General features: G+C 45.6%; 1 protein-coding gene across 3 annotated transcripts in view; it reads right to left on the bottom strand.

Annotated features, from left to right (window-relative positions):
- LOC146830503 (1-phosphatidylinositol 4,5-bisphosphate phosphodiesterase gamma-1-like) overlaps positions 1-15,359 on the bottom strand; it is a 695,332-nt gene that overhangs the window by 174,159 nt on the left and 505,814 nt on the right. For all 3 annotated transcript variants that reach the window (XM_085604690.1, XM_085604691.1, XM_085604692.1), the window contains 2 exons: positions 6,872-6,975; positions 5,942-6,038 (listed from right to left, as the gene is read on the bottom strand). In XM_085604690.1, coding sequence (XP_085460816.1) covers positions 5,942-6,038; positions 6,872-6,975 — 201 coding nt within the window. The remainder of the gene's footprint in view (positions 1-5,941; positions 6,039-6,871; positions 6,976-15,359) is intronic.

The following is a 15,359-nucleotide window of genomic DNA, read 5'->3' as shown; positions in this document are numbered from 1 at the left end:
GCAGTGTGTAGAGGAACGATCTATTATAAAAGACTAATCAGACTATGTTTATGGGTGGATGGACAACTTCTCTCCCTCCTTTGGGCACCAATACCTGCCCACTTCACTGTTTATGACAATGTAAGATACCACACTGGAACCCACTGTTTGTTTGCATTATTGGTTAATTTGTTGATTATGGGTTTTTTTTCTCCACTATGTTGGTATATGATTGGTCTCTGGCTAGGAAGTATGCATTGTGAAGGTTCTCATGAACTTGAAGGGGGAATATCAACATGGGGGACATCTGTAATGGAGCTAACATTCCAATGCCTGTATTATGCACTCATGCTGAACTGCTGGTGGGATACCACTCCCTGGAGAGGCATGGCGAACATGATGATTAGAGATGTTATTCTGTTATGTGATACTATAGAAATGGGAAAATGCCAATAAAAATAATTTTACAAAAATAAAAAGAAAGGAACTGATATCAGCACACCAGGGTGGTTCATATATAGGCACTACAACTTCCAATGCAGATTACGCAGAACCAAACGACGCCACCTACTGGAGCGCAGAGGTACTGCTCAAGATTTTCCAGATCCATTTTGACGTCTGGGGAATATTCTAAGGTGAGGAATCTGCAGACAGCAATCTCTATCAGAAAGAGCAACACTGATATCATGCAAGAGCACACAGAGAGACTGCCAATTATGGGATAGTGACACTGTTACATTTTGGAAGCAAACTATTTGCTAAAAGTCACCTCCAGTCATTAATCAGTGATGTGGTGGAAGAATATTGCAACCTTTTAATCAACAAGCATTGGCATAGGCAATAGGTCTTGCCTATGGGGTCTTATAAGTGTTTAGATGGAGCTATTGGCTTTACCAATATCTTTAAGCTATGTTGTAGAGCAGGGTGGCTGCTATGAAGCATTTTGAAAAGTTATAATAACAAGCATTGAAAATGCAATAGGTCTCGCCTTTGATTAAGTTAAAGCCATTTGCTTTGCTAATGGTATTGTATAGCAAAGCAAACGGCTTTAACTTATTTAAAGGCGAGACCTATTGCTTTAGACTTTGAGCAGACGCCATTGTGAAAGCAAAAATGAGCGCCGTGATGCAACACGAAGGACGTTAATCCCTTACTGTGCACAGAACGGAGCAGAAGAGAGGCATTCCAAGAGGGCGAGCCACTAAGGAGATCACCAAAGCTTCCGGTTATGTAGCTAGCAGCCGCAGTGCATTATTAATACCTCACCATTAAGTGTCATGCCCTCGGCTTACTAGGGCACAGAATATGCAAAAACGGTGCCCTTGATGCACACTGGCAAATGTAAAGGGTAGAAACAGCACCCGAGCTCACCCCGTCTAAAGTCACACTGTGCATTTAAGATAAACACGCACATATATGCTGACAAAATGAGAACAAGTGCCTTTAGATAACAGCTGAAACAATCACATGATAATTAATCTGGCCAGGCGGAGAATGTGTTGTTACTGTTAATCGCCACCCTGCTAGGTCTGCGCTTCGGAACCTAGGTCCGACACTTAGTAAAACAGACTCACGGCAGAAAATAACTCCTTAAAAACACAGCATGCCTTTTACAGTTGATATCACCGCAATCCCAATGGAAATGAAAACATGTTGCTGGCCTAGCTTTAGCACTGCTAAACCGGGCTGTTTTCTGTTTGGGGGGGGGTGGTGGTCAGCAGTTTGTTTGATTTGCGCTATCAGCATTATTGTCCGTCCCCTGCACAGCGAGGACGTGTTGCCGGGTTCCCATACCCCGTCCCCGCAGCGGAAGGGGATGAGGCTTTAAAACTGCAAGGGGGGGTCAATTGGGACTGCGCTAGCTCCCATCCGATTGCCCCTATACGTGCAGCATCAAATCAACTTTAACTTGTGTTAATTTACCATAAGGGGAAAACATGCATATTTCTTTAACTCGCTTTTTCCTTGAATTTATGTAGCAGGAAGCCCGAGGGCTACACATTAACCTTGTGGCCGCTGCGGCGCAAATAAACAACACACCCCCTTTCTCCAAGGACTGCACGCTGCCCCCGCCGCACCCAACTGTCCAAAGACCATGCACAGAAATAAAAACATCCTAAAACTTCCCAGTTATTGCTGAGAACGCGGTTGCATATTCAGCCTTCATGTGTCCCTTCAATTTATTAGATATTTTAAAAGTACAAGTAAATGCCGTTTTCAGCTCACATTTCTAGTTCCCCTGCAGTCCCAGGTGCACCTCTCTGCATCACCTGCCTATGCCACACATAGGCAGCCTCGAGCCCTATTTATTATTGTCTTGAAAAGGCAGTGTGTTTTTCTCGGTCTCCGAGCCCTGTAACACAAACCCAGCATGAACGCCTTTGAGCCATAAAATCACACAGGGCGCTGCAAGGAGAAGCCGACGCAAAAATCTGAAAATGTATTTCAGTATGAGCCTGGGATCAAAGGCAGCAAACCTGCCTACGTAACTGTTAAAATGCGATCCCATGAAAGACGAGAAGCTGCCATGCACGCGTGTAGTGCCTGTTAATGAGCTGAGCATACATAGACACAGCGAGTGAAAAAGCACACATGGGTGTTCAGCAGGAGAGACACGAACACGCATGCTGCTGTTATGAAGGCTGCGTGCACAGCTAAGTGTAGGATAATAATCATTCAGTAATGCTGTCAGCACTAGCAGTATGTTTCACTATGTGGATTTGTATAGCACATTACCACCTTTTCTGGGGTCCCAGAGCACCTGTGGAAAATGGGTAGTATGTATGTTCTGGGATTCTGCTAGAATGCGCCGCTGGCCGTCTTTTGTCTTATACGCATATGGATGCAATATGCTTAAGTTAAACAGTATTTTGGAAGTTTGAAATTCAGGAAAGGATGCGCTGCAGAGGTGGCAGATGCACAGCTTGCTATATGGCTATGAAGCATATGAAGTGGTAAAGTAGAGGCCTGAATGCACCACTGGTGCAATGAAGGAGGCGAGGCTTGGGTATGGGACGGGGTGGTGTGTTGGCAAAGAGGCAGGCCTATGAATGTATTCTTACCAACAGTAGAATGGAAAATGTTCTTTATGTATATTTATTCAGGGGATGATCGGATAATGGGGGAATAATATGCACAGCCTCGCTAGTAGCGTGGATCAGATGACAAAGTACGAAGAGACGCAGGACAGCTTGGGGGTGTTGGGAAGGAGCCAAGTGGAGCCCTGTACTCACCACCAGCGGTATGATGCAGATGAGCACGACCACCGAGGTGGCAATGAGCAGGATGACCATCTGAATCTCTGCACTGGCCGCGTGGCGAAAGCTGCAACCCTGGCGACGAGAGGCGGGCTCCCCCGTGCGGTGGTGGGCATCAGCGCCCAGCGATGTGCGACGCATGAACTGCCGGTGCATGCATGCACGCCGCCAAGCGAAAGCCCGCACACAATGGAAGAAGGAGGGGCCCGACGGGGGAGGGAGGGAAAGCGAAAGCATGCCACCATGCGCGCGCACATGCACATCTCTTGTGCATGCGAGTGCACATTTTATCTACCCGTACGCGTGCATGGAATCCGTATTGGTTCCAAAAGGCACTCGCATGGCAAGAGGAGTGAATGTGTGCTGCTACCGCCAGGCGAGACCTAAAAAGAATGAACATAACAAACGTCTTCTAGTTTTTATGTCCTTGCATTGTTGGCAACTTCTTCCTGCCTGTTCTAATGTTGTTTTTTACTGCTTTTTATGTTATGGGAGGCGGGGGGACATAAACAATGGGAGGGTGGAGGTTGGTAAATAGTACCTGAATTACAACACAAGCAGCAGATGGACACAAAGGGAGAATTAACAGATGCCAGATTCCGAGTGCAGACTCAGGTGGCGCTGAGTGATGTTGAGGTGGTGGTGTGCTGGCGCAGAAGTGATGCTCAATGATACTCAGGTGGTGCAGAGTGATGCTGAGGTGGTGGTGTGCTGATGCAGAAGGGTCTAGCGGATGTAACGGTATATTGCTTTAAAAGATCAGTCATACTTAGTAGAAGTTACAGGGGACAACGTTGGCACGAATGGCTGTTTTTTTCAGCTCAATTTCCTAAAAAAAACCTTGAAGGATCTACACAAATGACCCTTTGCGGAAATCAGAATTCTGTCTACTTTTCAGAAATGTATTGCTTTCCGGTATCCATTATTGCTTTCACACCCATTTCTGCCACTAACTGGAAAGAAGCTGAAAGCACAAAAAATTGCAAAAATAGGCTATGTTCCAGCAAAATGCCAAAACTGTGTAGAAAATGTGGGTTTTCTGTCAAACGTCTGCCTGTCCCTGAATGCTAAGAAGATGGTGATTTCAGCACCACAAACCCTTTGTTGATGCCATTTGCAGGGAAAAAAACAGTCACTTTCTTATGCAGCACTTTTTCCAATTTCTTCAAAAACAAACAAAAGTTAGCTGTATTTTGGCTAATTTCTGGGTCCCCTCAAGGAGGATCCACAAACCCTGGGTACCTTTAGAATCCTCAGGGTGTTGGAAAAAAAGGACGCAAATTTGACGTGGATACCTTATGTGGGCCAAAAGGTACAAGGGCCTAAGTGCGAACTATCCTGAATAGCCAAAAAAAGGCTTAGCACAGTGAGGGGTGGAAGGCCTAGCAGTGAAGGGGTTAAACAACACTTCCATTAAGTAAGTATATTATTTCATGTATAGAAATGTGATCAAATGAAACCAAAAATGTTATAGGATAAAAAACAATATAGCCTCTGGCTGAAAAAGCGCTTGTGAAGCCAAAGACAGAGGAAAACAAGCTAAGGATATGATTTGCAGCCCTCTGCTGAGCGCACTCGGAGAGCCAAACACTCCCACCAAAAGAAAAAGTAGTGCACCAAAACTGACATATAAGGCAGATAGTGAAGTGATCCATGTAACAGGGCATGACCTAAACAGCAAAAGGAGGGACAAATGTAAACTACTCACCAACGAAAACAAAGGAATTTTGAAAGGCACATGAAGGAACAAATGAAAACGGATAGGTGTGGTGAAAGCCTACAAAGTAAATACAGCATGTCTCGAGAGACAGCACATGCGCTGCCTTAGTGAGACCTAAAAGGTCTTTAGGCAAGCTGGGTAGGGAAGGAGAAAAGTGCATATGGCTATCCCTAGCAAGACTTAACTCATACCCATTGTATCATCCCCATGCATCTAAGGGAAAGGAGGAAATACGTAAGAAACATTTTCTTGAAGGAGGGGATCCATACAGTTCCACAGGATACTAATTCTCAGCTTTGAAGATTCGTGCAAGAGTTGCGAAATTTCTTTTAAAATTTAGTTTAAGCCAAAAGAAAGTAGGAAATGCAAGGTAGATGTTGGAATATATCTTATTTCCTAATTGTGTATGAGCATGAGCACTTTAAGGTTTTTGATTCCGTGTATGTCGACCACCTACGTAAGAGTATGATTTATACATCCGACTGACACAATTTTAATCTTTTAAAATCAAGGGCCAGCATGATATTAATATATCACTGAGTACGTTTTTACAGGCGAAAATAGCATAAGCACTTTACTTTTGAACTTTGTATCATCTGATGTATTGTATTAACAGTAGAATATTGCCTAGATATCTCGGCCCATTTTGTGACCAGCAATATACATTTTTTTTCAGGAATTGGTGGTTCGTTTACCCAACTACCTTTTGCAGACTGTCCGAGCAAGGGGGCAAAAATGACACAGGGACATTAATGACATTGGAGCAAATGAGACACATTTTTTTCATTGCTATAAAGAGTCTGCGGTAAACTTAGTGTAGTGTTTGTGCCCACATGTTATAATGCATTTCACACAAGCTGCGTAGTTGACTTTTGAAGTATCGCACAAGCAGATACAAAATCTATTTTGAGGTCTACGTTTCCTAAAACCTGTTACGAGAGGAAAAGCCATATTATTCACAAACAAAAACAGGGTTTGTACTCACTGCTTCATCCTGATCCTGCACGAGGGTGCTGGTAATCTCTTCCACGTAATTGGCAGGAAACCAGAGTTGCTTTTTACCACCATAGTCGCCGCGCCACCTAGAGAAATAAAGAAACAAGACAAATGGACTGACTCAGGTGGATTAGAGGCGTGAAATACTGCATGCAATGCCAGGGGATGACCGGTCTCTCTTGGTCCTGATCCAAAAGTAAAGTCCTGGTTAAACAGCCAGGCCGGTCCCTAATAGATTGAAGCACAAGCAACCCCATGCTAGTTCTGGCCTATTTGAACCTCATTAACGAGATGCAGTATAAGTCCAGAGGCACAGTGAGCGATGGACCCACATCTGGGCATACATGTCATACCAAGGGCATCTCACTTAGAAAAAGAAAAGAAAAAAAAATGGGTGGAATGCTTGAACTAAATTCAGCATGGAGTAATTACTTAGGGCCGCATTGCTGTCCATTGTTTATTGCCCATTGAGTGACTCTGAACAGAGACCAGCCATATGCAAATCAGTCTTGGTCCTGCTCCAAAACGAATAGTCGACTCTAGCCATAACTGCATGGCCAGGTGCCATCACACATGCATCCCCAAACAGGTTTCAGCCTGCTTGGGCCTCATCAGAGAGGTGCAGCTGGAGTTCAGTGGTGCAGCGAGCATGGACCAATGTCTGAGCATACCCTCTTAGAAAAACAAAAAATAGTTGATGCAAGGAATGCTTGAATTGAAATTAGTCACTTGTAATTTCTCATGGCTGTATTTGGGGATTATTAAGAACAAGGGCAATAAAAACACTGAGACATTTACAGAACCTTTACACACGGCACCAAAGTTAGTACACTTCACACCGTTCCTCCACTCGCCACTCTCGATCAACACACTGCCATGATCTCTGCCAAAAGGAAAGGGGGAATCACAATAATCTCACCAGCCTCCATCCTGCTTGTCCACATTGTGGATGATCGCCTGCTTACAGAAGGAGAGTTCATCTTCCCGCTGTGCTTTATAATCATAAAGGGCCTTCACTGTGCACTGATAGGACAAAGGGTAGATATCACAAATGTATAAGCTCTAAAATATGCTGTGGTAACAAATACAAGATACTCAGCAGAGTAATGGAGAACAAGGAACATAAAAAACAGACATGCTGAGAGGATGACATAAGCACTAACTGAAACAGACTTACAAAGCATCATTTTGGGGTTACAAACAGATCTAGGGGTAAACGAGGGTCTGGGTGTGCTCAAATATGATCAATAACGTACAAAACATTTGACCTCAAGGAAGACAAATCAAGGCCAGTCTGAGAATTCAAAAATTGATTTTCCATGCAAAGTTTGTTTTTAGGAATACTTCGTTGATTTCTAAGAACTCCTTGGTGGATAGTCTAAAGAATGCACTGCTTTTATGGAGAGGCTGCTTGGGATAAGCCATCCCAAGATTGCTTACGCTCGAGTTCTCGATATTGTGTCTTCCTGTTTGTTCATGACTTAGATGGACGGATGTGCAGGTGGAAGGATGGTCCTAAGGGGCTAAATAGACAGTCCTCAGCTTTAATAAGCTGATGTGGTACTTTGAATTCTAAATGGACCCCATTCCTTTAATCATCATCTAGTCCGAGAAACTAGCCTTCAGAATATATGCCTCCAACTTTATCCTTTGCTTTTTGACATTTGGATGAGGGCCAATGACAGCAAAGCCTCCTTGGGTTTTAAGTGTTTAATCATAAAGATTTACACCGTATGTCATAACAATAGTCATACATTGCAGGATCTGTTGAAACCACAGCTGCGCTTATAAACTGGTTAAAAACTTGCAAACCTTCTTTAAAAACGTCTTGAATGTGTATGTTGTGCTACATAAACGCTACTTAACATAACATACAATTGACAGTAAAGTGAGTGGTGCAATGGGAATAAGCATTTCAAACACATTGTGCTACAGTGCTACAATGCTGATGTGACAGCACTGTGGGAGCTAATGCAGAGATTGTCAGAGAAAATTCTTATAGAAAAGTCATAAACAGCACATGATGGGGGCACAAGTTATTGTTAGTTCACTAAAGTGCAGCTTGAGTATTTCAGTGTTTTTTTTTAAATATTAGCTTGTGTCTCATTCCAACACCTAACTATAATGTCACATTAAACTGTATTTTTTCAGTGAATATATATGGAAAAAGTTATTTACCCTGTAAGCATCTGCTCGTGCCATGCAGTGCTGTAGATTCACATGTTGTGCATACTCCTGCCATCTACGGGTAAGCTCGGATATGTGCAAGTTGTTTTTCTTTGAAGAATTTTTTGGGAGTCACAGGGTATAGTGATTCCACCTATTGCTGGTAACGCACATGGGCATCGGCTTCATTGTTACATAGTTTTTTCCGCACAAAGGATAAATATGTAGATGGAGTGCAGAGATACAGAAAATGGCTGAAGGAAAGATTAAGGATGAAAGTTGAAAACGTCTGCAACATCTAAAGGCACCCAGGTAGGAGCAACGCTCATGTGAATCTACAGCACTACATGCCACAAACAGATGCTTTACAGGGTAAGGAACATTTTCCGTTTGTGGCATGTGTAGCTGCAGCTTACACATGCTTACATGCTGTGCAAAGACTAAAAGCAATCCCCTCAGAAGCGGTGGCTAGCCTGAGGAGGTTGCAGAAGATTGGAAAAATATGCGAAGGACAGCCCAACCAATATTGGCTTATTGCTACGTTAAAAAGTCCACACAGTAATATTTCAAAACTGTCTTGGGGGTACACCATGTAGCTGCCTTGCAGATGTCAGCTGTAGAAATATTACTCAAGAAAGCCACAGAAGCTCCTTCTTTTGCAGGATGAGTCGGGCCTGGAAGGGACAGGCAAAGGTATTTTATTTTTTTTGACAACAAACTTTATTGGCATTTTAAGGACACCGGGGAACTCGCCCCTATACATGGTACCAATACGGGTAGAAGAAGAATGAGAATTGGCATCCCTGTTCAACCCCCCCCCCCCCCCTGGTCTGCAGAACATCAGACCCACAAACCCTCCCAGGCAAAGGTATTTTTGGCTTTAGCATAACAGGTTTGTATGCATTTGACCAGCCTGTGTGCTATACCAGCCTTAGAGAGAGCCTGCCCTTTGTGTGGTTTGGAGAAAAAGACAAAGAGCTGTTGTGTCTTACGGAAGGGCTTTGTCTGGTCAATGGAATACATAAACACTCTTTTGACATCTAATGTGTAAAGAGCTCCTTCTGCTACTGATTCTGGATGTGGGAAGAATAGAAGGTCTGTGGTATGATTGATGTGGAAGGTAGAGACCACCTTAGACAGGGAATTGGGGTGTGCCCCTGACGACCATCCATACTTGAAGAAAAAGACTCTTCTAGAGTAAGAGTCTGTATCTCACTAAGACCCCTGAGAGAAGTGAAGGGTAACAGGAAAGCTACCTTCCAAGAAAGAAACTGTCAGGGACAAGAATGAAGTGATTCAAAAGGAGGGCCCATTAGTCTAGTGAGAACAATGTTGAGTTTCCACACAGAAGCGGGTGGCACCCATGGTGAAATATTCCTTTGAGCCCTTCAATAAAGGCTTTGATAACAGGCACCCTGAAAAGCGAAGTGTGTTCTCTGTTTTGGAGATAAGCAGCGACAGCAGCTAAGTGAAGTTTGATACAAGTAAAAGCAAGGCCTGACTTCTGCAAGTGAAGCAGGTAACAAACAATGTCTTTGACGATTACTATGAGTTCAGAGGATCAATGTGTGTAGGGAGACAGTAGCCAGGGTTTTCTGGCCCAGGTCGGGGCTACTAAAATGAGAGTGAAGGATGTTTGACAATGCTTCCGAACCATGAATGGAGGAAGTGAGTGAGAGGGAAAAGGGTGGATAAATATCCCTGACCAGTTCATTCATAGTGCATTGCTAATGGACTGTGGGTGCGGGAGCCTGGAGGCAAAGTTTGGGCTTTTCGTGTTTTCGGTGGTGGTGAAGAAGTCTGTGTGAGGGAACATCCAACAGTCACAGTACAGAAGTATGACTTGGGGGTTTGTCGATGCTTCCTGCTAAGCAGGTATGCAAGGTCGTTTCTGGGTATGTATTGTATGAGGAGATGGACTCTGAGATGTACCACCCACCGCCAAATGCTACGAGCTAGGGCAGACAACTGAAGGGAGTGGGCGCCTTCCTGCTTCTGTAAGTAAAACATGACAATTGTGCTGTTCATCCGGACTAGAATTACCCTGTGCTGAATGAGAGAAAGGAATGCCTTGAGGGCCAGCTAGATTGCTATCAATTCCAGGTGGTTGATGTGCATATCTCTTAAGTCAGGGGTCCACACTCCTTGTTCTTGAAGGTGTGTTCCCCTCTAGCAAGGCTTCTGTGGTGATGTGATTTGCGGAACTGGGTCCAAGAAGGGCCGACCCTGCATCAGGTTGCTGGCATTCTAAAACTGCAGAGAGCAATGAGTGTAACCCTAGATCAATACTAGATCCTCCCACTAACCCTCCGCTTGGACCATTGTGCTGATAGGCTAATCATTTTTAAAATGATGTAGGGATATATGGAGTAATGTGAATTGCAGTACAGTGGATAATGTCATTTGAGATGTCATCAATGATGTCATTTAACATGTCATGAGAGATGCAGCATGGGAGGTTATAAGCAGTGCATCACAGGGTGAAAGTTATAGTTAGTTCACTAAACAATAACTGGCATATTTCAGTGGTTCGTCGGTTTTTAAACATTATCTAATTTCAATACCTAACTATTGAATTTCTGGGGGGCTTTTACCATACGCTAAGAACTTAATATTTTAATGTAGTTTTAATCTTAGTTTTTTCAGTTAATATATACATGTATGTATGTATGTATGTATGTATATATAAATATATGTATAATGTGCATCATATATTCAACAAACGTAATGCATGTTTACTGATATTACTACATCTCTTAGCTGCCTTCATTACAATTGAGCATGGCAGGTATTTCCTGATACTCGATCAAGGAATGGGATTTCATGGCAAATGACTTACTACACAACAGACACCTATTGGTAAAAATAAGAGATTGTTTCCATCAAGAGTTGCTCTGGTATGTGGTGTATCACAAGGCTCCATCCTTGCTCCTGCCTTATTCAACATATTGAATATGCTACTTACCAGTATGCATCTGTTCTTGGCATGTAGGGCTGCTGACATTCATATCTGTGCATAGATCGCCGCCTAGTGTTGGGTCCGGATGTTTGCACGTTGTTGTCCTGGAAGAGTCTTCGAAGTATCCTTGGATAGGTGACTCCTCCCATGGACTACAGTGCGCATGGGCATCCTCTCCATCCTCAGATTGTTTTTCGCCATTGTGGCAGTGATGGAGTAGATACAGAAAGTGATGACCATGTTTGCAATAATTCTGAGAGCTGCAGCTGCGACAGGCGCCGGGGAGGAGGGAGGGCGATATGAATGTCAGCAGCCCTACATGCCAAGAACAGATGCATACTGGTAAGTAGCATATTCAGTTCGAGGCATGTGGGCTGCTGAATTCATATCTGTGCATAGAATACATAGCAGTGCCCTCTATTGGCGGCGGCTACCCGTGCCAGCTGCAGCGGTCTGAAAAAGTGTTTTGAGAACAGCCTGTCCTACAGCTGCCTGCTGTTTTGACTGCACATCTACGCAATAGTGTTTTGTAAATGTGTGTGTAGTGGACCATGTGGCTGCTCTGCATATATCATGCAGGGGAATATTTCCTAGGAAGGCCATGGAAGCCCCCAACTTGCGTGTTGAGTGGGCTCGTGGTGGAATAGTTAATGTGCGTTTTGCCTTTTGATAACAGATTTGAATACACTTAACTATCCATCTGGCTATCCCTGCTTTGGAGATGGCGTTACCTTTGTGGTGTGGGGCAAAGGCAACGAATAGTTGTTTTGTCTTCCTGAAGGGTTTAGTCCTGTCGATGTAGTACATGAGGGCCCTCCGTACATCTAGTGTATGTAATGCCCGCTCTGCAACAGTTTGTGGGTTTTGGAAGAAAACGGGCAGTTCAATAGTCTGGTTCATGTGGAACTGCGATATTACTTTGGGCATGAATTTGGGGTTGGTACGTAGTACGACCCTGTTGGCGTGAACCTGAATAAATGGCTCTTGAACGGTTAGTGCCTGGAGTTCACTAACTCTTCTTAGGGAAGTGATCGCTACCAGGAAGGCTACTTTCCAGGTAAGGAATTGAATCTCGCATGAGTGTAGAGGTTCAAAGGGTGGACCCATCAGGCGTGTGAGGACCAAGTTGAGGTTCCACATTGGAGCCGGTGGGTGACTAGGTGGAATGACTCGTTTGAGTCCTTCCAAGAATGCTTTGATGGCAGGCACTCTGAATAGAGAGAGGTGCTGCCTGGTTTGCAGATAGGCTGATATTGCGGTCAAATGGACACGTATAGAGGTGTACGCCAGATTGCATCGGTATAGGTGTAAGAGGTAACATATGATGTCGTGGATGGATGCGTCCAGCGGGTTAATGTCATTATTACCGCAATAAATGACGAACCTTTTCCATTTGGCTGCATAGCAAGCTCTTGTAGTAGGTCTCCTGGCCTCCTTGATGATGTCCATGCAGTCAGGTGGCAGATTGAGATAGCCAAACTCTAGGACTTCAGGAGCCAGATCGCCAGGTTCAGCTGTTGCGGATCTGGGTGCTGAACCTCTCCATGGTTCTGCGTCAAATGCGCGGGTTTGATCCGCAGCCTTTGATGCGGTACCACGGAAAGTTCGAGGAAGGTGGTGTACCACGGCTGGCGTGCCCACGTGGGAGCAACTAGGACGAGTGTCAGGGAGTGTTGTCGGAGTTTGCGAGCCACCAGCGGTATCAACGGTGCTGGGGGAAAAGCGTACGCAAATCTGCCGGACCAGTTCATCCATATCGCATTGCCCTGCGACTGCGGATGTGGGAATCTGGCGGCGAAGCTTTGGCATTTTGCGTTTTCGCTTGTCGCGAATAGGTCTATCTCTGGGTGACCCCACTCCTGGAAGTACGGTTGGAGTACTGATGGGTGTAACTCCCACTCGTGCATCTGGTGGCTGTGTCTGCTGAGCAGATCCGCCATCTGGTTGTCCTTGCCGGGGAGGTGTTCTGCCATGAGGAACATGTTCCTCTGAATGGCCCACTTCCACATGCTCTGAGCCAGATGAGACAACTGTGGAGAGTGTGTCCCTCCCTGTTTCTGTATGTAGTACATTGCGGTCATGTTGTCCGTCCGGATCAACACGACCTTGTTGCACAGATGTACTTTGAAAGCCTTCATGGCCAGGAAGATTGCCATCAGTTCCAGAAGGTTGATGTGCATCTTCTTCTGTTGTGTCGTCCATAGTCCCTGCACTGTGTAGTGTAGTACATGAGCTCCCCATCCCTGGAGAGACGCGTCCGCTGTCAGTACTATTTGTGGAACAGGCTCTTGGAACGGTCGCCCCTTGCAAAGGTTTTGTGGATTCCACCAATGCAGAGAGTTGTATGCCCGACCGCTCACCAACACTAGGTCTTTCAACTGTCCTTGAGCCTGATTCCACTGACGTGCTAGGCACTCCTGAAGTGGGCGCATATGTAATCTCGCGTGCGGGACTATGAAGATGCAGGAGGCCATCATGCCTATCAACTGCATAAACACTCGCGCTGGAAGCGAGTGATTGTGTTTGAACTTGGAGATCAGCAGTTGTATGCTGTTGATCCTCACTAAACTTGGCTGAGCTGAGGCCGCCAGAGTGTCTATAGTCGCGCCCAGGTACTGTTGTACGTGTGCGGGCTGGAGATGGGACTTTGGGTAATTTAGTGAGAATCCCAGACTGTGAAGAAGGTGAATGGTGCGGGACATATGGCTTGCACATTGCTGGGCCGACTTCGCTTGAACGAGCCAGTCGTCTAGGTAGGGGTAGACGTGTATATGCTGCCTCCGTAAGTGTGCTGCCACCGTAGCTAGGCACTTCGTGAAAACCCTGGGCGCTGTTGTCACGCCGAAGGGAAGGACTTTGAACTGATAGTGCTGCCCCTGAACAGTAAACCTGAGGTATTTTTTGTGTGAGGGGTGGATGGGTATGTGGAAGTACGCATCCTTGAGGTCCAGTGATGCTAGGAAGTCTCCCTGCTTGAGAAGCGGAAGGACTTGCTGTAGAGTGAGCATGTGAAAGTGCTCTGAAAGAATGTACTGGTTCAGGGGTCTCAGGTCTAATATAGGCCTGAGCGACCCGTCCTTTTTTGGAATTAAGAAGTAGAGGGAGTAAACCCCCGTGCCCTGCTCGTGGATGGGTACGAGCTCGATAGCGCCTTTTAGAAGCATACTTTCTACCTCTTGCTGTAAGAGCGTTAAGTGCTCTGAGGACATAGGACGGTTTCTTGGTGGTATTGTGGGTGGAGTGGAAGTTAACTCCAGACAGTAACCGTGTTTTATAATATCTTTGACCCACCTGTCCGTGGTGATGGAGTTCCACGTGGACAGGAACCGTTGTAGCCTTCCCCCGACAGGTGTTATGTGGTCGGGAGAGGGCGTCACTGCTTGTTCTTGGGGGAGGACCTGGTGTTGCCGTAGCCACGTCCTCTGCCCTTGGTACTGGAGCCACGATAGCCACCTCGGGTGTTCTTATCGTAGGTGGTCTGCGTATTACCCTTGTTATATGTTTGTTGTGACCCCTGTCCTCTACCTGCCCCCTTGTTTCCGGGGCGACGAAAGGAGCCGCTCCGAAAGGACTGAGTTTGTAGGGCGCCCATGGACTTTGCAGTGTCCGTGTCCTTTTTTATCTTCTCGAGGGTGGTGTCAACCTCAGGTCCGAACAAAAAGTCGGGGTTGACGGGCTGATTAAGTATATTGTTTTGTACCTCAGGCTTGAATCCTGAGATACGTAGCCAGGCGTGACGTCGTAGGATGACGCTAGTGTTGATGGCCCTGGCAGCCGTGTCTGCAGCATCTAGTGCACATTTAATGGCAGCATTTGTGAGTAGCTGTCCCTCTCTGATAAGGATTTCTGCACCTTCTTTGTAGGGGTCAGGGAGGTGCTGAAGAAGTTGCTCCAGTGTGTCATAGTGCGCTCTATCGTAGCGAGCGAGGAGCGCTTGAGTGTTAGCTATGCGCCATATGTTTGCAGCTTGTGCGGCAACTCGCTTGCCGGAGGTCTCTAGCACCTTGGACTCTTTGTCCGGGGGAGGAGCGTCACCCGTTGTCTGCGAGTGTGCCCTCTTGCGGGCATTCGCCACAACGATGGAGTCGAGTGGTAATTGGCCTCTGATGTAAGTAGGATCCCCAGGTGCTGATCTGTATTTTTTATCGATCCTGGGGTTTATCACTCGTGCCCTGGTGGGTTCCTTGAAAATGTCAGTGGCTGGCTTGAGGACCCCCTTCAACATTGGCAGAGTCTTTACATGTCTTTCTGAGGATGCAAAGGTGTCCATTAGAAAGTCATC

This window comes from Triturus cristatus, chromosome 5_1 (assembly GCF_964204655.1).
Source record: "Triturus cristatus chromosome 5_1, aTriCri1.1, whole genome shotgun sequence".
Taxonomy (NCBI): Eukaryota; Metazoa; Chordata; class Amphibia; order Caudata; family Salamandridae; genus Triturus; species Triturus cristatus.
This window is presented reverse-complemented; position numbering and strand designations above follow the sequence as displayed.